This window comes from Myxine glutinosa, chromosome 13 (assembly GCF_964187855.1).
Source record: "Myxine glutinosa chromosome 13, kmMyxGlut1.1, whole genome shotgun sequence".
NCBI classification, from domain to species: Eukaryota; Metazoa; Chordata; class Myxini; order Myxiniformes; family Myxinidae; genus Myxine; species Myxine glutinosa.
In genome coordinates this window covers 88,861,913-88,886,107 of record NC_136273.1, presented here as the reverse complement: position 1 = coordinate 88,886,107, position 24,195 = coordinate 88,861,913, and the positions used below count along the sequence as shown (strand labels likewise).

The window sequence follows — 24,195 nt, the reverse complement described above, 5'->3', positions numbered from 1 at the left end:
CACCGATTGATCAGCACCGATTGATCAGCACCAATTGATCAGCACCATGTTGTCGGATCAATGATTAATAATGCCAAGTTTAAAATGCACGACCACGCAAACCGATCCATCGATACTGTGATTATATATGGATTGGGAAAACGAAATACAATACGGGACATTGTACATCCGATGCGCGCAGCGGGAATGTCGATGATTGCGATGGTCGCCATCACGAAGATGAAGACCTTCAATGGATCTCCTGAACACAAACGTGGACCAAAAGGCGACCGGAAAATCTTGATCTTTGATTGGTCGACCAGCGCACGTGGCGCGCAAAGCAGATACAGGTGCGTGGTGTGCGCGAGTTTAAACAGGGTTTAATTAATAAAAGGTCTGCTGTAGGTGTGAGAGGTGTTTTGGGTTCAGGTTCAGGGGGATCTTTTGATGGTTAGAGTGCGGTAATTTGCGGGTATTCTCGAAGCGAGTACCTTATTGGGCATCATGCTGTGTAACTACCGATGGTGAGTGACGAATTGTTTGATACCTTTCGCGATGGGTGGTTCTGGTTGACCCGTGCGATGACCTCTGTGAACCTCGAGTTGTTTTGCAAAATGCGGATTGAACATGGCACCGAAAATAATTAAATAATGCCATACGTGTCACTCAGGCTCCTGCTGTTGGTCGTGCTCCAGTTCTCTGTTGGTTTGGGCGTTGTGTCGTCAGGTAAGCGATGAGTTACCTGGACTCTTATTTGTATCCCTATTTTTTTTTTGTATCCCACATTACCTCCTCGCTACCGACCCTTGCCTACCCCCATGACCTTCTCCTTGCTACCGACCCCTGCCTACCCCCATGACCTCTTCCTCGCTACCGACCTCTGCTTGCCCCCATGACCCTCTCCTCGCTACCGACCCCCGCCTGCCCCCATGACCCTCTCGCTACCGACCCCCGCCTGCCCCATGACCCTCCTCGCTACCGACCCCCGCCTGCCCCCATGACCCTCCTTGCTACCGACCCCTGCCTGCCCCCATGACCCCCTCCTCGCTACCGACCCCTGCCTACCACGATGATCCCCTCCTCGCTACCGACCCCCACCTGCCCCTATGACCCCCTCCTCGCTACCGAACCCTGCCTGCCCCCATGACCCTATCTTTGCTACTGACCCCTGCCTGCCCCCATGACCCTCTCCTCGCTACCAACCCCTGCCTGCTCCCGTGACACTCTCCTCGCTACCGACCCCCGCCTCCCACGATGACCCCCTCCTCCCTACCGACCCCTGCCTGCCCCTATGACCCCCTCGCTACTGAACCCCGCCTGCCCCCATGACCCTCTCCTCGCTACCGACCCCTGCCTGCCCCCATGACCCTCTCCTCGCTACCGACCCCTGCCTGCCCCCATGACCCTCTCCTCGCTACCGACCTCTGCCTGCCCCATGACCTTCTCGCTACCGACCCCCGCCTGCCCCCATGACCCTCTCGCTACTGACCCCCACATGCCCCCTTGACCCTCTCCTCGCTACCAACTCCTGCCTGCCCCCATGAGCCCCTCCTTGGTACTGACCCTGCCTGCTCCCATGACCCTCTCCTTGCTAATGACCCCTGCCTGTCCCCATGACCCCCTCCTTGGCACTGACCCCTGCCTGCCCCCATGACCCCCTCCTTGGCACTGACCCCTGTGTGCCCCCATGACCTGCTCCTTGGCACTGACCCCTGTGTGCCCCATGACCCCCCCCTCACTACTGACCCCTGCCTGCCACCATGACCCCTCCTCACTACTGACCCCTGCCTGCCTCCATGACCCCTCCTTGCTACTGACCCCTGCCTGCCCCCATGACCCCTCCTCGCTCTTGACCCCTGCCCGCCCCCATGACCCTTCCTCCATCCTGATCCCTGCCTGCCCCCATGACTCCCTTCCTACTGACCCCTGCCTGCCCCCATGACCCCCCTCTTCGCTATTGACCCCTGTCTGCCCCCATGACCCCTCCTCGCTAATGACCCCTGCCTGCCCCCATGACCCCCTCGCTACTGGCGCCTGCCTGCCCCTATGACCCCCTCCTCGCTACCGACCCCTGCCTGCCCCCATGATCCCCTCGCTACCGACCCCTGCTTGCCCCCATGACGCCCTCCTCGCTACCGACCCCCACCTGCTCCCATGACCCTCGCCTGCCCCCATGACCCCCTCCTTGGCACCGTCCCCCGCCTGACCCCAATGCCCCCTCACTATCGAACCCCGCCTCCTCCCGACTCTTATCGCCACCGACCCTCCTCCTCCGCCTCCTCCCGCCGCCCACCCCTCATGACCCCCGCCATAAACCTTCGTCACCGACCTCCTCCCCTCATGACTCGTCGCCTCCAGCCTCTCCCCGACCCAGACCCCCTGGCGTTCCTCCTTCCCCCACCACGACCCAAACCCCCCCCCTTCTCCCTCTTCCCCCACATCTCACCTCAACCCACCCCTTACCTGCACACCGTAGATGCAATTTCTCACGAGTGTGATGGAAGAAACATTCAAATTCGTGTTCAAGGGAGTTTTGTTGTTAACAAAAGGTGGATCCTCACCTTGCTTGGTGAGTTGATCGTCTGTTCTGCATGTTTAACACAGGTATTTGCATCGTTGGTGTGTTTAGTTCTTTCTCTTTACCTTGAAATCCAAGATTTATTTTAAACTTCGACCCAAGTCTTGTGCAAGGTAAACTCAGGTAATTTCTGGATGACGATGCTGATATTGATCCATCGTGGGAACGGAAGTGAATATTTGTGGAATACCGTGTTTCACGAGGTGCTTCTCGTGTAGCTGTCCACTGACAGGTGTACCATGCCGGTTTGTCCGTGCAGACAGAGATGGTGGCAGGAACTTCTTCACGGATTCCTATGCCAGGCGATGTGGTTTCACAATGAGTTCTGATCACCTGGGGACTCTCATCCTCGAAGCGACTCTGCTCAGCTGCAGCGTCTATGATCAGGTATGGGATGTTTGTGTTACACTATGATCAGGTATGGTTATACTCAGTTTATTGGGGGGAAGGTGATTGGCCTACTAAAGTGGAAATTATTACCTAACTCCTTCCCCCCCACCTTTTCCATTCCCAATTCACACTGAGTCCCTGACATTCCTGGGATGCCATTGCCCCTTTGTATGTAGATTAATATACAAGCAGAGGTACCTGGCATTACCCAAGGTGAGGTTCTCTTCCTGTGGCATTTTGAAGAAATCGTTTTTTTTGGGGTTTTTTTTTTTGTGGGCCTAAAACTTCCTTTCACCTAGTAGGGGAAATATTACACATCACCTATTTATTACCTTTCACAGAGCTGCAGGTACACACTTTATATTACCTTTCACATAGCTGCAGGTACATGTACTATAGAGGTATTTGAAACTTTGCCGTCCATTGATGAACCTGAAAGTCTGTTGAGCCATCTGAGAAAAATGGCGACACGCGCTCACACCTTCAGTCTTCACACCTATCAATCGATCTTAGACAATAGTGTTTTTCCCAAAATTTTAAATCTTCAATCATCATTCCAGTACCAAAGGTGAAACCCAGTGATGAGTTGAATAATTACCGTCCGGCAGCTTTTACCTCTGATGAAATGTTTGTGCACTCAGGTGTGCTTGTTTGATCAATCTCAATTCGCATATCTGAGAAATCAAGATGTCAAGGACGCCAGGTTTGTTTATCTCAATCATTTAGATACTCCAAAGTCCTTTGTGACATCATTATTTATTGATTTCTTGAGTTTCTTAAATACCATCGTACCGCAGGTATTCAATGACAAATGACTGAAACTAAATGTTACACCTGGGCTTTCAATATTGATTCGCAACTTTGACAGAGCACAACAGGTGAATTATAACGTGACAAACGGTTTTGAGTCTGGGGCACCACAAGGTTGTCTCCACCATTTTGTTTTCCTTGTATACAGGTGACTGCTTCAGTTCAAGTCGTAATTGTAGTATTATCAAAAACTAGTGGAGTATCCCCCCCCCCCCCTCCTCCCCCTCTTCCAAAAACCTGCCTAATGCTTGTAATTCAAAACACCTCAGTCTTCACTTCCCTGGAAAACATGGGGAGTGGAATACTGGCCTCATGGCTATAACTTGCAATACCCTCTCCCACCTGGAGGTGGCGCTGCACGGTACACATCCACACAGAGAATTGACTAACGAGCAACGGTTCCCACCCTATGGGTGGGGCTTCAATTGGGAGGCCCAAATTAAAAGGCAAAATATCGGAAATTAAAGGTCTTTTTTTTTTTCTTTTTTCTTTTTTTAAACTTTAAACGATTTATATAAACATCTGTTAAGTCATATCACATGCAAATCATCAGAATCTTAACAGTATTTTAAGAATTTCAATAAAAGCCACATCACTGTTCATATTGGTAAATATTATTAAATCATGTTTGGAAAAACTGGAAAATTGGAAAAATTGGAAAATTGGGAAAAATATTGGAAAAACAGTCTATTTTACTCCAGGGTGTCCCAGGATTACTCACCAAAAATATCTTTGCGATTGGTTCAGCCGTTTTTGCGGTACCTGGGAACAGACGGACGGACAGACATTTGGCAAATTATAGTAAGATGTGCACTAAGTGCAGTCATGCTGATCCGATGCAGCAAGTCTGGATGTAATTGGCCCAGAACTGTAGGAGGAGGAGCGCGACAAACAAACACCGGTCCGTGAATTGTAGTAAGGATGCTGATTATACAAGATCCTTGTCCGAGAAGCGCGCCATGTTGAAGATCCACAGAATAATGAGACCCATCACACCCACTTCACCGTTTTCGTTTTCAGACTTTCATCTTTGTGTTCCAACTACCTCTCGTTGTTGCTTTCGACTCCCTTGTACCAAATTAAATTTACATGTTTGCTGTGAGTGTGAAAAGGGTGGGATGCGCCCTGCACTCCTTAAATTGTATTGAATTGATCTTTTTGTCTTTGAATTGCCAGTGGATGGAAAATTTCCGTTTTTTCGTGAACATGAATATGAAGACTAACGACCAGGAAGTGTGGAATGACATTGCTTTTAAACCACACTAGGTGGGCGAGGTGGATTTAACTCCGTGATGGTCATTGAGCCTGCTGGTTTTATATATATATATACAGACTTGGCATTTAATATGGAATATTTTTTTTGTGGGGGTGAACTTACTTTTCAAGATGTCTTAGAACCAAAAGTTCATTGGAATTATGTTGAAATTATTCTAGATTTTGTTAATGTGACCTTTAAAAGAAAGAAAAACCACATTTGACATTTCGAAACAAATAAATTGATCCTTGAAAGTGATGTAAACTGATATCGAACTCAATTCATGGACAGTACTGTGTTAAACTTCTGCACATTTTCCAGAAGTATCTCTATTTTGCACATTAGCCAAAAAATTTTTTAACAAAAGTTAAATTACGACGAATTACGGACAGTAAAATTACAGCTCAGTACTTCGTGTAACCCCCACGAGCATTCAGGAGAGCACGTACACGTTGAGGCATGCTGTTCACGAGATTTGCCAAGGTTTGGACAGGAATCGCTTGCCATGCAGTGACAATAGCCTGCTGCAATTCACGCACAGAGGTCGGCTGCTGGTCCATGTGGTCGATTTGACGCGTTAATTCTGCCCACAAGTTCTCTATCGGATTCATATCCGGGGATATGGCAGGCCACTCCATATGCTCTACACCATGGTCAGCAAGAAAGTGTTGGATCATGCGAGCACGATGAGGCCGTGCATTGTCATCTTGGAAGACAAGTTTCCTCGAAAGGCTGCACAAACAAATGGAAGCAATGTTTCTTCCAGAATGGCCCTGTACTTGAACTGGTGCAGGTTTCCATTCAGAACAACCAGGTCAGTTTTTCCCCCTGCATGAAAAGCAGCCCAAACGGTCACCCCACCACCTCCAGCTTGGACTCTTGGCACTATACAATCTTTGTTGTAGGCTTCATGCACTTGTCTGCGCACTCAGACGCGGCCATCTTGATGATAGCCCAGAAATCTAGACTCGTCACTGAAGATCACGTGATTCCAGTGTCCTGGCTGCCATTGACAGTGCTCTCTGGCCCACTGCAATCGGCGCTGGTGGTGTTGTCTGGTCAGGCGTGGCTTTCTCAGGGAACGCCTGGCATGATAACCTGCTTGAACCAGTCGTTGGTTGACCAGCCTTCTGGATACAGGCACATTTGTCAGTTGCTGCCACTCAGCCCTAAGCCGATTAGCTGACTTGGTACGGCCATTGCGGACTAACCGGTGCAGCTGGCGATCATCCCTCCTTGTGGTTCTGCGGGGACGTCCTGGCCTCGGTATTGGAGTAGGGACACCACTCTGAGCATTTCGTTTCAGGATCTTTGACACCTGACCTTGAGTGATGCCATACTGCCGAGCAATAGCACGCTGTTTCATGCCGTAATTTCGTAAAGCCACCACTCCATGACAAACAGCATTGTCGAGTTGACGAACCATCTCCAGAGGAAGCGGCAATAACTTTTGGAGACGTGCAGCAGTTGTTTTCCACTAATACAGAACGCAACAACCCTTGTATACCCGACTGTGAAGCCAATCATCAAATGCACCTGTCCGTACATTTTGCCACGCCACCTGTGATATAATCCTGTTGTTGACTTCTTGCTGCGACAGACAATCAGTGACATGGTTCTTTTAACAAATAAATCACCAAAGTGTAAAAAACTCACCAGATTGATATACTGAGTTAAGAAAGGAAACCCAAGTCGAGAAAAAAAATAATTCCATATTAAATGCCAAGTCTGTGTCTGTGTATGTGCATATATAAATATATATATTTTTTGGACGTGGCAGTTCTGCTAACACTGTATGTAGCCTTGTTTCTGGAATCTTCGATTTCAAATCTTCCTTGGGTCTCCAGAAGCAGAAGTACTGCTCCATCAGCCTGATTTAAAATGTCCTCAGCAAGGGGCCAATTACCTGGACTTGGGAACTCATGGATCAAGTCTGTCCTAGCAATTGCATCTTTAACTTTCTGAGCCCGATAGCAATATCTTTGTGCAACTGTGCTGCTGTTGTTACTAAGCAGGGAATGTGTTCACAAAGTATATATATCACACTGTGGGGTCCCCAGGGTCTCTAACTAGGTCCCACGCCCTCTGTAGAATGGTTCATTCAATCTCGACACCGAGTGGGTGTTTGAGAACATCATTTGGAACCTGGTACCGGAGACCGTGGTCTATAGAGCGACTTGTCGTGAACACTATGACTGGGCGAGTCGTGAGATTCTGTGCGCACAAAACTACATGGAGGTACAAATCGCTCATCGGATCACATATGTCCAATTTCATAACCTGATAACTCGTATGGGGGTTCTTTATATGCTCTTAAATGTTTGTTTTTTTGTTGTTGTTTGTTTTTGTTTTCTTAGGTCTCTGTTGATCAAACGTCACCTCGAATTCCAGATTATGCCAGGTCAGAGGCTGATTGGCTGGATGACATTAACATGGTAAGCTTGGTTTTAGATGTCAATTGATCTTCCATCTTTTGTTTGAGTGGGGCTTAGTAGAAGTCATAGTACTTAAGCTGTGAAAAATTGAACGGCCTTTTATCCACCCGTGATGAGTATCGAATGAGGTGAACGAGGTGAATGTTGGTGAAACGTCCTCAAATGTCCTTTCAGCCGAGGTCCAATAAATGAGTGAATTGAAGGGTTGGAGGTCAAATGTCCCGGACCAGGAAACCTCATCCCAATTGTCCGTTTTGCTTTTCTTGAAGGCCTTGGTTTTTATTTTATGAATAGATTGTTTTTGATTGGATGTTTAATTTCGTTTTTTTTATTTTTGGGTTCTTGAGGGTGTCAGAGGGGTGGAGTAGAATGATTTTAATGCATTTGCATATTGTCCAAATTTGACGAAACAGTTTGGGGAAGTAGAAGTTTGAAATTCTATTTATTTACAGCCGCACCAGTTCATTGATTTGAATGTTTGCGCGAATCCACAACTGCCCGACCGTAGTTCGTCCCCCTGGATCAGATCTGGAGGCTGGTGTTCACGGTGGCCGGACAGCGTCATGAAGTAATGACCGTAGAGGAAGCTGTGCGAATCGGCTACAGCATAAACTCATCCATCTCTGACACGCGTGTCGTGTTCCGCTCGCCATATTTCACAAACCACACGTACCCCGTGACGGTGAGTACTGGCATTCGTCTGGAATGGTTCGATCTGTTTTTTTTGCGAATGCTGTAATTGCATCAATTGTTGGGTTGTGATCAACCTCTATCTTTTTTTTTCTTTTTTCTTTTTTCTTTTTTAACCAGCTTGAAAATGGTCTTGTGGTCCAGATGATCAAGCCTCTTGTATATTTCAGAAGGCAAGGCCTTACCCTGCTTTTGGACATGGTGATTGCATGCCCTTTGAGTGAGTATTTATCTTGTGGCTTTAATCTCCAGTGGTCCATTTAAAAATGAAGATCATGGAAATGTTCTTTGTTTTGGGAGGTGAAGTTTCACTTCAATGCTTGAATCTATCTATAATTCCAGTAATCTCTGTATGTGTGTGTCTGTGTGTTTGTCTGTGACCGCTGTTTCTCGACAACCATGGGTCCGATCTAATTGAAACTTGCCAGGTATATTGCTGGGGACCCGAGGATGTGCCTTTTCAAGGTTTGAAATTAATCGGACAAGTGGTTCCCAAGGTATGGTCACCGTACTCGCAAGCCGTTCGCTTTGGCTTTGCGAATGGACCAAACCATTTCATGTAAATAGAGGGGGGGGGGTTCTACCGTACTCGCAAGCCGTTCGCTTTGGCTTTGCGAATGGACCAAACCATTTCATGTAAATAGAGGGGGGGGGATATAATTTTAGATATATATATAGTACGGGCACGCCCTAGTATATTGAAATGTCGCTAGAGCTTCACAGCTTTGCTTTTAATTTTCTCGATTCATCCCTTCCTTCCCTTTCCCCATATTTCCTACCAAAAGGTCGACCACGGCCTTTAGAAAGGTGGCTCGGCTGGTCTATTCCTCTCCGGCCACCCGTGCTGCAAGAGTGGAGTCAGATGATGGTTCCTGATGTGCAGTTGGTCATGGGTAGAGACTTGTTGGATGACAAGGCGATGACCCAAAGAGGAGTTGTCCTTTCTCGGAATAGCAGTTATTTGATGCTGAAGGTGCCTTGGGGTGCAGCTGGTGGAATCAATCAGGTTTGCCTTTTCTGCTCTTCTTTTCACAACTTCGACCTCCCTTGGAACATAATTTTTATAATACTTTGTTGCAATATTACAATATGCTACAATATTTGGACACTAATAAAGTGTCCATATTTTGTTATCGACAAAAAAAATTGTGCTCTTACATTTGTTTGGATTATATGGGGGTGCATCCGCAATGATGCAATGGTTAGATTGTCCACCGAGTTTGGGAGATCGGTGGTGCGAACCCTGACCGAATCGTACCAAAGACTAAAAATGGTCTGTGCCATGTGCTTGACGCTCATATCAAAAGGATAGAGCAAGGACCACCATAGGTTGGCAACCATTGCACATGTTTGATGGGCCTCATGTTCTCCTGCATAGAAGTTCCTTAGAAAGGAACTCATATTATAATTGATGGAACCCACAATGGTGGTATGCATTATGGTGGTGGTTTATTTATTTATTTATTTCAGAGCTGTGTGGAACATGGTCAACAAGGGTTGCTATACTCTGTGGATCTTCAGCTTTTGGTCACTTGGCAGCGTTTGTCCACCAAACTGATTTTGTTTGCCAAAGGGAGCTCTCCGTGCCAGATGACCACACAGCAGTTTCTCCATGGCCCAGGTAATAGATTGATCAGTGGGTTCAGGTAATAGATTGATCAGTGGGTTCAGGTAATAGATTGATCAGTGGGTTCAGGTAATAGATTGATCAGTGGGTTCAGGTTACAGATTGATCAGTGGGTTCAGGTTAGATTGATCAGTGGGTTCAGGTTACAGATTGATCAGTGGGTTCAGGTTACAGATTGATCAGTGGGTTCAGGTAATATATTGATCAGTGGATTCAAGTTAATAGATTGATCAGTGGGTTCAGGTAATAGATTGATCAGTGGGTTCAGGTAATAGATTGATCAGTGGGTTCAGGTAATAGATTGATCAGTGGGTTCAGGTAATAGATTGATCAGTGGGTTCAGGTAATAGATTGATCAGTGGGTTCAGGTAATAGATTGATCAGTGGGTTCAGGTAATAGATTGATCAGTGGGTTCAGGTAATAGATTGATCAGTGGGTTCAGGTAATAGATTGATCAGTGGGTTCAGGTTACAGATTGATCAGTGGGTTCAGGTTACAGATTGATCAGTGGGTTCAGGTTACAGATTGATCAGTGGGTTCAGGTTACAGATTGATCAGTGGGTTCAGGTTACAGATTGATCAGTGGGTTCAGGTTACACATTGATCAGTGGGTTCAGGTTACACATTGATCAGTGGGTTCAGGTTACACATTGATCAGTGGGTTCAGGTTACACATTGATCAGTGGGTTCAGGTTACACATTGATCAGTGGGTTCAGGTTACACATTGATCAGTGGGTTCAGGTTACACATTGATCAGTGGGTTCAGGTTAATACATTGATCAATGCGTTCAGGTTAGTAGATCAGCCCATTTTAATATTTTTATTTTGTGTATAATAGGACATTTTAAATTGCCATTAAAAAAAATTGGTTCGGTGATGCAGTTGATTATCGTTAGTTTTGATGTTATTAATGGCCAAGGCTCATGATTTTTGTCATTCATGTTTGTCATTCATTATTGTCATTATTGTCATTATTGTCACTCTACTTGTTACAATGGCAAAAAAAAAAAAATGTTGGAATTTTGTCTTTTTCTCCTTTACTTTAATTTTGTCATTCTTACCACGTATGCAAACATGCCCCCTCCCTCGACTACACAACCGCCATGTGTGCAAAAATGCCCCCCTCCCCCCCTCCCACACCACCACGTGAAAATTTCTCCCGACCACACCACCACCATGTGAGCAAATATGCCCCGCCCTTCCCACGCCACCATGTGAGAATATTCCCCCCCCACACCCGACCACACCATGTGAGCAAGTATGTCCCAGCCCTCCCCCCGACCGTGCCACCACCATGTGTGATATTTCCCCCGACCACACCACTACCATGTGAGCAAAAATGCCCCCCCCCCCCCTCCCACACCACCACGTGAAAATTTCTCCCGACCACACCACCACCATGTGAGCAAATATGCCCCGCCCTTCCCACGCCACCATGTGAGAATATTCCCCCCCCACACCCGACCCCACCATGTGAGCAAGTATGTCCCACCCCTCCCCCCGACCGTGCTACCACCATGTGATATTTCCCCTGACCACGCCACTACCATGTGAGCAAATAAGCCCACCCTCCCCATGCCACCACCATGTGTGTGATTCCCCCGACCACACCACCACTATGTGAGCAAATATGCCCCCCCCCCTCCCCTCCCCGCTGACCATGCCACAACCATGTGAATATTTCCCCCCACAACACCACCACCATGCCTGTGCAAATATGCCCCATACCACCACTACCACAGATGTGGACATATGCCCAGGCCCCAACCCTCCCTCCCCCCCCCCCCCCCTTCTAGCCTCCTACCACATGTGCAAATATCCCCTCCCCCTGCTCCCACCCCACGTGCACCCTAACTGTTAGTCATTTAAAGCAACTGTTGGTGCAGCATTTTATCTGTCCACACCCCTCTCCCACCTTCCCCCCCCCACCCTTCTTCCATTTCTATCTTGTAGTTGGAGTACACTGCAAGCAGGATATGTTCCAACTGATAGTTGGGCCTTACAGAGAGGATATCTACCTGACTAATGTCACCATCGGAAATGTTGCCTTCATTGTGTGTGGCTTCTATGCTGATGGGGAGATATCTCTCGCGACATCACTAGCTTTGTGCGAACGGACCGGTCCAGTTGGCTACAAGGTGTACATGGTGTCTGCAGGACCTGCCTCGTATTACCTTTACCTGGAAGTGCTTTACTCTGTGTGCCCAGTGGTTGGAATGGTAAGTGGTGGCAGTGGTGAGTTTTGATTGTTGAGGGTGTCACTACTTGAACTGTTATTTGGGAGGGGCGAGGGCAGGAGTTGTAGTCATTCTAAATTTAAACTTCAAATTTACTTTGTGGGTAGAGTGGCAGAGAATGGTGCTTGGCCAGTAGTGGGTAGTTTACGCCACAACCGCAAATGCACAAGTTACCTTTGCCCTGAGTCTTTCTTTTTGACTTTTTTCTTTTTTGTACGATATCCTTCCAAGTCTTTCCCCTGTCTTTTTGTAGTCTGCTGACGATGTCCGTTCTTACCGGCTACCTGTGGCTTTGCTCTTCATGGATCAAACTATGATGAAACCCATTTCGTTCTTCTCCACCATGGTGTGTGATGTTCACGGTAAGCCTGCTCTCGTGTAATGCACAAAAATGGACAGTTTGCAGTTGGTGTTGCCCCGAAGGGATAGCGAGACTATTGATGTGGTTGTTGGCATGAACTCTCCATTGGATGATAATGACCTAATTGGTGAAGTGGTATTCCAGCCATAATTGGTTGAATCTAAATCTTTATCTGAAACGTCATATGTAAAATCTACGACACGATGCGAATCGATAATTAAATTTGTGACATTGTTCACATGCTCTGGTGGTCAAATTGGGTTGAAAATAAACTTTTAAAAAATCTTCTCCAGCACCGCTTGACGGATCGATGCAAAACTTCATACATACGATTGACTAGCCAGGGGGATTAAAAAATGTTTTTTGTTTTTTTATTCTCCTTCATTGATGCAATCACATGTGATTTCATATGTGCACAATAGTGGCCATTAAATATCCTAATAATTAAAGCTACGGATAATATTGTTTGTCATGGGGTGCACATTATAAGGGTGCATGGGATGTGGGAAAATGGGCAGTCGGCCATAATAGCAGCGTGTTCAGCTAACGATGGATTTTTGTTTTTCAGAATGAGCACACGAGGCGCGACTAAGCGCTTTACCGAGTGCCACTGTTTTTTTTTTTGTTGTGTTTTTTAGTCGATTATTGATGCAAGTATCTTATGTAAGGGACATTAGCCAAGCGGATATGTGAAAGCATTGTGACTGGTAATAAAAGTATCAAATTTGGCAGGCATGGCATGTCTAAAGGGAGTTTTTCAGTTGCAAGGCCATCGCAGATTATTTTTCTGAGAAATGGCTGCTATTTTTCAAAATGGCCACAATTCCATTCTGTTTTAAACCATCAATTAGTAGATTAGTTGAGGCATCAACTTGTTTTAGTTGCATTTTCCACTTGACGCTCGTACTGCTGAACGGAGATGGCAGAAGGTAATGCCAAAGGCCTTAAGCTGATGCCACTTGTAGATGTCTCCCGGCGGTGTACATCACTGAACATCAGCAACTGTGGATGAGCCGTCTGGTTGTTTGCCCGTGACTTGGTTTGGCCCATTCAGGAGGATCATCGCAACTAGGGGTGAATAACGCGCCGACTCCTCTTGGCACTTGTTACGAAATACGCAGCTGAATCTCGTTTTCATGATAAAATGACTCGGCGGACAATTTTTCACTCTTGGCTCGATGAACACTATCGCTGTCCGCATCATGCTCGCATGCTTTTTCCAGAGCAGAAGCAGCATCTCGTTTGCTAATGAGTACCGCATCACGGCCTTGCTTGTGGCCTTCCTTGTCAGGAAAGTAGGCGAGGATTCGATTCTTCAGCTCAGGTGGACACGTCTGGCAATTTCAGTTCCAAGTTCTTTCAGTCGGTTGCTGTATAGATTTGTCATCTCCATAATGTTCAAAATTGTTGTCAAGATTATCAAAATGGGTTTCTTCAATGTGATGCCATGGTTAATGGCATTAACATCCCATTCTTCATGTGACCTCTTTTCATGCACTGTTGTACAGAGACCAAGCACTTGATTTGATGTATTGTTCTCTTCAGCAATCAAGTCACCAGCACGCATTTTGTGGGCAGAGGCTTATCCTGCAACTTGAGAGTACACTTCCTGATACGAACATCAAACTCAAATGTTGATACTTTGGGGAATGAGTCTCCGGCTGGCGATTTACGACAAAATGCAGTAGATGGACCTTTTCTAACACTTTTTTTTTTCTTTTTTTGTATACAAGATCGAGGCTCGTGAAAGAGCGAACATTAATCACACAGACAAACAGACACATAAAACAAACATCGGGAGCGGCAGACAAGATGGGGAGAGGGGGAAGGACACAAACACAACATTTGAGAGCAGGGACCGAGAGACATGGAGACATCGAGAGATCTGTGGGAGGGAGAGGGCTCTGGGGGGGAGGCATGTGAAGGGGGGGGGGGTGGGAGAGGTATAAACACATGGACACTGCCAGGATTTCCAGGAAAGAAGTTGGAATTTCAAACAAGGTGGATCTGGGGTGAATTAGTGGGGGTAGAAAAGATCAAGGTTTTGGATGGGGGAAGATAAGAGATGGTGGTAAACAGCTGTTTTAAAGACCTGGAGGGAGGAGAGGGATTGAGGGAGTGTGGGAGTTTGTTCCAGAGGCGGGAGAAAAGAGGAATGAAAGAGTGAAGGTGAGCAGAGAGCCGAGATTTCGGCAGTTTAACCATCAGAGGGTTGCTGGCAGATCTTGTGCGACCTGTAGGAATATTTGGGGGACAGAGCTGGGGGAGCAAGGCCGGAGAGGAGTCGGTAGAAGACAAAGACCACCTACCTGCCTGCGGTGAGTGAGTGAAAGGCCCTCAGAGATAGCTTCATCGCGGGAGATTCCAATGATTTTGAAAGCTTTGGATTCAACAGCGGGAAGCCGAGCCAGGTGTGAGGCAGGAGCACCAGCCCATAGGGGAGAACAGTATTCCATTGAACTGCGGATGAAAGCCTTGTATGTGGTGAGGAGCTCAGGTGTGCCGAGGAAGGACTTCGCACGACGGAGGATGCCCAGTCGGCGACTGGCTTTGGAGGCCAGCTTGGAAATGTGGTTTTCCCAAGAAAGATCATGGCAGATAGTGAGACCCAAAAGCTTGAGCGACAGAACTTCTTGGAGAGGATTGTTGAGAAAGTAGATGGGAGGGTTGTCCAGTCGATCTTTTCGGAGAGACATAGTAAGAGAGTGAGATTTGTCAGGATTGAAAGACATGTTCCACTTGTTTGACCAGTCTGTGATTTTGTCCAGGTCTTCAGAGAGTGAGGAGGCTGCAGACTGCCGATCTGAGGGAAGAGGAATGGAGCGGCAGAGAGTGGAGTCATCAGCAAAGAGATAGAGAGGATTTTCCAGAGAGTCGGAGATCATTGATAAAGACCAGAAAAAGCACAGGGCCCAGCACACTTCCTTGGGGAACTCCAGCCTGAACAGGAAGGGGAGATGAGAGAAATCCATTCAGAGCCACACGTTGACTACGACCAGAGATTAATTCCGCAAGCCATGCATGGAGATTTCCATGGATACCATAGGAGGAGAGTTTGGTGAGCAGAGCTGGGTGCCAGACCGTGTCAAGGGAGACAGCTCTGATTTCCTGTTTGGCATTGAGGACCTCCATCCATTGTTGAGACAGCAGAAGCAGCATGTCCAGAGTAGAGTGACCTGGTCTGAAACCAAATTGATGATCAGAGATCAAGCCATTGGAGAAGAGGAAAGATTTCATATCCGAAGCAATGATGGATTCCATGACTTTGCTGATAATTGGGAGCAGGCCGATTGGTCTGTAGTTGCAAGGATCTGTTTTTGCACCTTTTTTGTGTAAAGCGGTAATGTTAGCTGATTTCCAGGATGCTGGCAGATGACCTTGAGCAAAAGATAGGGTGAAAAGAACAGAGAGAGGGTGAGATAGAGCGGCAGAGCAGGATTTTAGGACCCGTGGGCTGATGCCGTCTGGTCCAGTTGCAAAATCAGAGTCGAGGTTTGACAAAACCTCCTCCACCTTGTCAGGAGAGAAGGTCACAGAGTCCAGGAGCAGTTGGGTTCGACTGGGAAAGGTGGGAACAGAGAGAGATGGGTTTGGGACTAAGGATTTTGAGGCGAACACAGAGTTGAGGCATTCGGCTTTGTCACATGCGATGTCAACTGTGTGGCCATTTGAGGTAAGGGAGGGGATGGAGGGGGAACAAACACCAGAAACGGATTTGACCAGACGCCACCAGGATTTGGAGGAAGGAGACAGGTTTGAGAGTTCATTCTTGAGTGAGGAGAGATAGTGCTTCCTGGCACTCCTGAGGGCAGACACACACTTGTTCCGAGCTTGGTGGAAGGAACTGAGATTGCCTTCAGTTGGATTTGCCTTCCAAAAGGCAAAGGCAAGTTGTTTCAGGGCAACTGCCTCACCACAAGATTCAGTGTACCATGGACGGGAGGAAGGGTAAGACAACTGAAGGCGAGATGGGATAAATCTGTGCATGAGAGAGATCAGTTTGCTTTGGAAGAATTCCCAGGAAGAATTGATGTCAGAGGCTGTGGAGATGGGAGACCAATCCAGACGATTGGATGGCTGCTTGAAGACCGTCCCAGTCGGCCTGAGTGAAATGCCAGACTCGTCGACGCTGAGGAGGCTCTCTGAGAATGGCCAGAGAGATGTCCACTTTGACTCGCACATGATCAGAAGAACCGATTGGAGCAGAAGAAGAGCAGCAGACATTAGCAGGGAAGTTTGTCATAACCAAGTCTAGAAGAGAAGATACTCCATTGGCTGAGATCCGGGTCGGGAAATTGACAGATTGTGTCAATCCCAGTGAGTCACAGAAGTCCTTTGCTGAGGTGCCATGACTGGTGAGAGAGGAACCCACACCCAACCAGGTGGCATGATGACAGTTGAAGTCACCACATATGATGAAGAGAGAGTTGGGATGAGTGGATAGAAGTTGGTCCATGTTGGCAGACAGTGAAATGTAGATTGAGTCATCACTGTTTGGGGGACGGTACAGAACACATATGAACAAAAGGTGGGAGCTTAGAGGAAGCCGTAACCATAGGTACTCCTTCAGGTTGAGGAGGAAAGAGGGCAGTGCAAGGAGAGTGAGGAAGAGTTTTTGACAAAGATAGCCACTCCACCACCAGGCCGAGGCTCAGGTCTATCATACCGGAGGAGGGAGTAACCAGGAAGAGATATTAAGGAATCAGAGACATCTTGAAGGAGGAAAGTCTCTGTTAAGCAGATAAAGTCTGGATTGTCAGAAGCAACCTGTATGGAGAGATCAGTCAGGTTTGAGCGAAGGCCCCGGATGTTTGAGGTCCATACCGTTAATGAAGAGAGAGGGGGAGCATCGGGTACAGGACAGGGGAGGGGAGGAGTAGGGTAAGATGAAGGATGAGAGGGGGAGGTAGGGAGAGCAGTTGATAGTGTGTCAGATGTTGCAGAAGAGTTCCAAGAAAGGGAAGGATGAGGAGGATGAAAGGTTTGATGGTGAAGGGATGAGGCACAGTGAGGGGTTGTTTGAGGGGGGGCAGAGGAAAGTAGAAGGTTTGGGGGGGTGGAGGTATGAGATAGAAGGGCGACGAAGTGGGGAGGAGGCAGCTTGGAGGAGGAGGGGGGAGGAGGGAGAATTAGAGAGGAATGGTATGGGGGGGAGTTTTGAAGGGGAGGAGTGGGAGGAGTGGGGGGAGTTTAGGAGGGGAGGGGCAAGGGGGGAGTTTTGGAGGGAAGGGGCAAGGGGGAAGTTTAGAAGTGGAGGGGCAAGGGGGGAGTTGTGGAGGGGCAAGGGGGGGGATTGGGAGGGGCAAGGCGGGAGTTTAGGAGGGGAAGGGCAAGGGGGGAGTTCAGGAGTGGAGGGGCAAGGGGGGAGTTTAAGAGTGGAGGGGCAAGGGAGGAGTGTAGGTGCAAGGGGGGGGGGATTTGGATGGGAGGGGCAAGAGGGGAGTTTAGAAAGTGGATGATTAATGAAAGACGAACATTGATAACAAATTGGGTTTGTTGTGATTTTCAAGTTAGCAATCCGATTCAGAATGATGGAGGAGGGATGGAATGAACGTGAATTTAGACCATGTAGTGAGGGAGACGTATAAGATATTGAATTTCTTTTTTTTGAAGTGGAATGAGTTGGAGAGGAAATTGAGAAAAGCCTTTTAAATAGGAAGAAAAACAGCGTGTTGTAATATACCACTGAATAAAACACAGAAGGGGAAAGGTTAAACATATTTAAATAATATTTAAACAGAACTGTGAACAATCTTATATGCACAAAAATACCAACGGGGGGGGGGGGGGGAGCCGAGAGGGACCACCACGAGTCACGTGAACAGGGCAAACGGTGGATGGCAAGGAGATAATGGGGGCGGGGCGAACAGCACACCTGGACAGAAAATAGTTGCATAGTTGAAGTACTTGGAGTACTTCTTGAAATGGTCAGTACTAACGTCTTCAGCAGGTTTTTTTGGGGGGTTTTTTTGTGTTCTCCACTTCTTTGCCCATCGTTGTCTGGTTTTGTTAAACTGCAGGCTGCATTAATTGTGATAGCTGGCTTCGTCGTGTTGCCTCCATGTTGTATTGTTTTTGGCAAGCAATTGATCTTTTTGAAATCTGAGGTCAACTATGCAACCTGCCCCCTCTGTAGCACGTCAAATTAGCTGGACAATGGAGTATCTGTCATGACAAAGCATTTGTTCCAGTCTGAGTAGACCTCCTCGACGGCTCGGGCAGCTGAGGATCCACTACCTTATCCATTGGTGGAAAAGCAGCTGTAGATCAATACTGTATATGGGAGAAGATGTAGAATACTGCATGCAGATAACACAACAATCATTTAACGAGGACAAACTGTTGGTAACGGGTCTTGCTTCGTGTGCAGCACAAGGCTGTAGGGTAGCCTCATTGGCTGGGATGTTGTTGTGCTGCTGATGCAATGCCCCCTGTAGGTAAGGCAGGAATTTCTAATTTGTTGTGGGGTGCCGGTGACGTTCTATGGTGATGGCTTGCCTACTCTTCACGAAGGACACCGTGGGATCTTTCACATCGACAAACTAATGCCGGCAGACGGGATGCCAAGTTTAACGTCCAACCGAGGGGAGGGCACACGCATTGAATCACCCTACCTGTGAACCAGGTGACAGTTTATACCTTGTTTGGGATTCGAACCCAGGCTAGACATTTTGGGGGCGAGTGTATACTTCTTGGTTACAGGTGATAGGATAACGTCAATGTTTTTTATTATTATTCTGATTAACATGTACTTGGTTGGCATGATTTTACAATGATACCAAGCACTTCAAATGGTACTTCATGTAAATGGATTATACATAGTCACGTGAAAAAGTAAGTACACCCCATGTAAAGTTTTGACTTTTTCAACATATTTCAACATACAGCTATTTGATCTTCATTTCAACAATAATGATAGATAAGGGTGATATAATATAACAAATATCATGAAACATTTACATTTTGTAGTCCATTGTATAATTTAAATAAACATAAATGCAAATTTCGCATGTGGAAAAAGTAAGTACACCCCTACATGTATCACTACTTCAAATACCTAAAATTAGAATCAGGTGCACCAGCTCAGGTGCATATGATTAGAACATTGTTAGAGAGGATCTTGGAGGAACCTGTCTTATTTAAACCTCAGTCATTTAGTTTGGTTTGCTCTTTGTTGTTGGAAGTGTGCAGCGTCACCATGCCTAGATCAAAAGAGCTCTCTGAGGCCTTCAGAAAGAAGGTTATAGATGCCTACGAGTCTGGGAAGGGATTTAAAAAGATCTCCAAACAATTTGAAATCGATCATTCGACTGTCTGGAAGATCATCTACAAGTGGAGAAGATTCCAAACAACTGCCAACTTGTTCAGGCCAGGCAGCCCCAGCACGTTCAGCCCGAGAGCAGACCGCAAGATGCTGAAAGAAGTCTCTAAGAACCCCAGAATGTCATCACGGGACCTACAGGTAGCTCTTGCCACTGTTGATGCCAAAGTGCACGAGTCTACCATTAGAAAGAGGCTGCACAAATTTGATCTACATGGGAGGTGTGCCAGGAGGAAACCTTTGCTGTCCAAAAAGAACATCGGGGCAAGACTAAAGTTTGTCAATGAACACCGAGGCAAAGACCAGCACTTCTGGAACAATGTGCTCTGGACAGATGAGTCAAAGGTAGAGCTATTTGGCCACAGTACCAGAAGACATATTTGGCGAAAACCAAAGACAGCATTTGACCACAAGAACCTGATACCAACTGTAAAGCATTGAGGTGGAAATGTTATGGTTTGGGGCAGCTTTGCTGCATGAGGGCCTGGGCAGCTCACCATCATAGAATCCACTATGAATTCTTCATTGTACCAGAGGGTGCTTGAGGATAATGTGAGGCCATCTGTAGGAAAGTTTAAGCTCAACCGAAGGTGGACCTTGCAACATGACAATGACCCTAAACATACCAGTAAATCCACCAAGGAATGGCTGAAAAGAAAGAAATGGAGGGTTCTGGAATGGCCAAGTCAAAGCCTGGATCTAAATCCCATCGAGATGTTGTGGGGGGATTTGAAACGAGCTGTGCATGCAAGAAACCCCTCAAACATCGCACAGCTGAAAGAATTCTGCATGGAGGAGTGGGCAAAAATTTCTCCCAGTCGATGTCAGAGACTGGTAGACAGTTATAAGAAACGCCTACTTGAGGTTTCTGCCAAGGGGCAATACCACCTATTAGAGCCAAGGGTGTACTTACTTTTTCCACATGTGAAATTTGCATTTATATTTATTTAAATTATACAATGGACTACAAAATGTAAATGTTTCATGATATTTGTTATATTATATTGAAGGAGCCGTGCTCCCACGTCGATCGGAAGAATGGACGCGACAAAAAGCTGGAATTCGTCCGAGTTGCTTTATTCAAACAAAACAGCTCAGGTAATCTCAAAAGCCCGTTTATCGGGCAGCAATATATATACACACATTATCCCAGAGCGTTCGCCCGGGAACGGCGAGAGGGGGCAAGCCTGGGCATCCCGGACGCGGCCTGGCAAGTCGAGAGCGGGCGTGGCCGGGCGTCCTGGATGAGCCCGGCATGGTGATCGCTCCGCATCCTTGGTAGGTGCAAGGCGATTGTGAAAACCCAGCGGTAGCCGCGACACACGTCCCCCCCAGAATCGACTTGCACGGGCAGGGTCAATTTGAGGGGGGTCCTGATGACCTGGCCGAAGCGACCCCTGGCGGGTCGTTGGGGGGGGGGGTCCGGTGTGGTGGTGGGTGGTCGAGTGGGGGGCACCGTGGACGGGGGGCGGCCTCGCCGCGGCAGAAGGGCCAACCGTGGCAGTTGGTCGATGTCCACGTGCGCCGGCTTGAGGCGGTCCACCGCAATCCGGTCCGACCTGCCGCCGATGTCTGACGAACGACTTGTCCCGTCGCAGGACCCGGAAGGGCCCGTCGTACGGCGGCCGGAGTGGCCCCCGATGTGCGTCATGACGCACAAAAACATACTCCGCTGTGCGAAGTGCTGGGGGGATGTAGGACTGGGGGTCACCGTGGTGGGATGTTGGCACGGGGGCAAACCGTCGGGCGGCCTCCTGGAGGTCCGAGCGCTGGCGAGCTGCGGACCAGGGACTGGTAGCATCGGGCACGAACTCGCCCGGGACGCGTAGCGCCTGGCCGTAGAAAAGCTCGGCGGTGGATGCCCGGAGGTCCTCCTTGGGGGCCGTGCGGAGGCCCAAAAGGACCCACGGCAGCCGGTCGGCCCAACCGCCGTCCTGAAGGCCGGCCATGAGCGCGGCCTTCATGGAGCGGTGGAATCGCTCGCACAACCCGTTGGCTTGGGGGTGGTAGGCCGTAATACGGTGGAGCTTGATCCCCAGGTTGCGGGCGACCGCGCCCCACAGCTCGGAGGTGAACTGTGGTCCGCGGTCTGACGAGATGTCCGCCGGTGCGTCGAAGCGGGCGACCCAGGTGGGGATGAAAGCCTGCGCCACGTCGGCGGTGGTGGTGGAGACGAGGGGAACGGCCTCCGGCCACCTGGTGGTCCTGTCCACCATGGTGAGCAGGTGTGTGAACCCCCGTGACGGGGGGAGGGGGCCCACCAGATCCACGTTGACGTGGTCGAAACGTCGTTCGGGCACGGTGAAAGGTGCCAGCGGGGCTTGGGTGTGTCGGTGGACCTTGGCCTGTTGGCAGGCTGTGCAGGTGCTGGTCCAATCGCGGACGTCCCGTCGAAGGCCGTGCCAGACGAATCGCGCCGACACCAGCTTCTGGGAAGCTTTCCGGCCCGGGTGGGAAAGGCCATGGATGGAGGCGAAGATGCGGCGTTGCCAGGTAACGGGCACGATGGGGCGAGGCTGGCCTTGGGAGACGTCGCAGAGCAGGACAGTGTCCGCGAAGGGGATGTCGGCCAGGCGGAGGCCCGTGTCCGCTGCCCGGAGGGCTTGCACCGTGGTGTCGGTGGTTTGGTCCGCCGCCATAAGCGCGAAGTCAACGCCGAGGTGGACCACGTTCATGCTGCCCCGAGAAAGACAGTCGGCCACGGCGTTGTTTTTGCCGGCGACGTGCCGGATGTCCGTGGTAAACTCCGACACGGCGGAGGTGGCGCTGTTGGCGGGCCGACCACGGCTCCGTGACCCTGGCCATTGCGTAAACCAACGGCTTGTGGTCGACGAACGCCGTGAAGGGTCGGCCCTCTAGGAGGTGGCGGAAATGGCGAACGGCCAGGTGTAGACCGAGGAGCTCACGGTCAAACATACTGTATTTGAGCTCGTTCGGCCGGAGCTGCCGGCTGAAAAAAGCGAGTGGCTGCCAAACCCCGTTCACCCATTGCTCATGTACGGCGCCCACAGCGTAGTCGGAGGCATCCGTGGTGAGGGCGATGGGAGCGTTGAGCACCGGGTGAGCGAGCAGTGTTGTATCGGCGAGGGCCCGCTTTGAGCTTTGGAAGGCCGCGTCCATTGCTGCGGACCAGACGATGTCGTGCTTGGCCGGCTTGCCCCGGAGGGCTTCGTAGAGGGGCTGCATGAGTTGAGCAGCGCGGGGCACGAAGCGGTGATAGAAATTCACCATTCCCAGGAATTCCTGCAGGGCCTTTATGGAGCGGGGACGCGGTAACGTGGTGATGGCCTCGACCTTGGTTGGCAGCGGCACGGCCCCGTTCTTGGTGATGTGGTGGCCCAAAAAATCAACGGCGGTCGTTCCGAAGTGGCATTTGGCCGGGTTGACGATGAGGCCGTGCTCGCTGAGGCGCCCGAACAGTGTTCGGAGGTGGAGGAGGTGCTCGGCCCGGGACGTGCTGGCGACGATGTCGTCCAGGTAAACGAAGAGGAACCGCAGGTCACGCAGCACGCCGTCCAAGCGCTGGAACGCCTGAGCCGCGTTCTTGAGACCAAACGGCATCCGTAGGAATTCGAATAAGCCGAACGGCGTGATGACTGCTGTTTTAGGGACGTCGGCCGCCCTGACAGGTATCTGGTGATATCCCCGTATGAGGTCGATTTTTGAAAAAATGACCCGTCCCGCCAGATGGGCGGAGAAGTCTTGGATGTGCGGGATCGGATACCTGTCGGGGGTGGTAGCGTCAAGACGGCGGTAGTCGCCACATGGGCGCCAGCCGCCCCCTGGCTTTGGGACGATGTGTAGTGGCGAAGCCCATGCGCTATCGGAGCGCCGCACGATGCCGAGGTGTTCTAAAGCATCGAACTCAGCTTTGGCCACGGCGAGCTTGGCTGGGTCGAGGCGGCGGGCTCTGGCGTAGACCGGCGGGCCCGTGGTTGGTATGTGGTGCTCGATCCCATGCCGTACTGCGATGGCCGAAAACGTCAGCCGCGTGAGGGCCGGGAACTCCGTGAGCAGGCGAGCAAACTCGTTCGCCGCCGGGAGGGTGCATGCCAGCTCGGTCGGAGCGGAGTTGCTCAATGTGCATACCAGGGAGCTGAAGGTTTCGGCGTTGATTAGGCGACGCCGTTGGACGTCCACCAGCAGTCCGTGTGCGCAGAGGAAGTCAGCGCCTAGCAGAGCCATGGGCACGTTTGCGGTTACAAACCTCCAAGTAAAGCGTTGGCCGCCGAAGTAGAGGGTGACGTTGCGCGGGCCGAAGGTGCGGATGGCCGATCCGTTGGCCGCAACCAAGGAGGGGCCGCAAACCACGGACTGCCTGTCCTGGTCAGAGGCGGGTATGACGCTCAGTTGGGCGCTGGTGTCGCACAGGAAGCGCCGTCCAGACGCTTTGTCCATGATGAACAGTAATTTGCCCGTGTGGCCGGCGCTCATGGCTGGTAATGAACGCCGGCCCGGCCGTTTTCCCGGCCTGCCGAAGGTGCACGGGGGTCGGCATGTCCGGGCCTTC

At 49.5% G+C, this 24,195-nt stretch overlaps 1 protein-coding gene across 1 annotated transcript in view; it reads left to right on the top strand.

The window, feature by feature from the left end:
- Positions 1–310: 310 nt before the first annotated feature.
- Positions 311–24,195, top strand: part of LOC144888719 (uncharacterized) — a 48,004-nt gene continuing 24,119 nt past the window's right edge. Inside the window, exons 1-12 of the mRNA XM_078767759.1 lie at positions 311–503; positions 650–705; positions 2,456–2,548; positions 2,817–2,944; positions 7,104–7,250; positions 7,370–7,447; positions 7,956–8,129; positions 8,258–8,357; positions 8,923–9,143; positions 9,608–9,758; positions 11,720–11,985; positions 12,257–12,365. Of these exons, the coding sequence (XP_078623885.1) occupies positions 484–503; positions 650–705; positions 2,456–2,548; positions 2,817–2,944; positions 7,104–7,250; positions 7,370–7,447; positions 7,956–8,129; positions 8,258–8,357; positions 8,923–9,143; positions 9,608–9,758; positions 11,720–11,985; positions 12,257–12,365 (1,543 nt within the window). The 5' untranslated portion in view covers positions 311–483. The remainder of the gene's footprint in view (positions 504–649; positions 706–2,455; positions 2,549–2,816; positions 2,945–7,103; positions 7,251–7,369; positions 7,448–7,955; positions 8,130–8,257; positions 8,358–8,922; positions 9,144–9,607; positions 9,759–11,719; positions 11,986–12,256; positions 12,366–24,195) is intronic.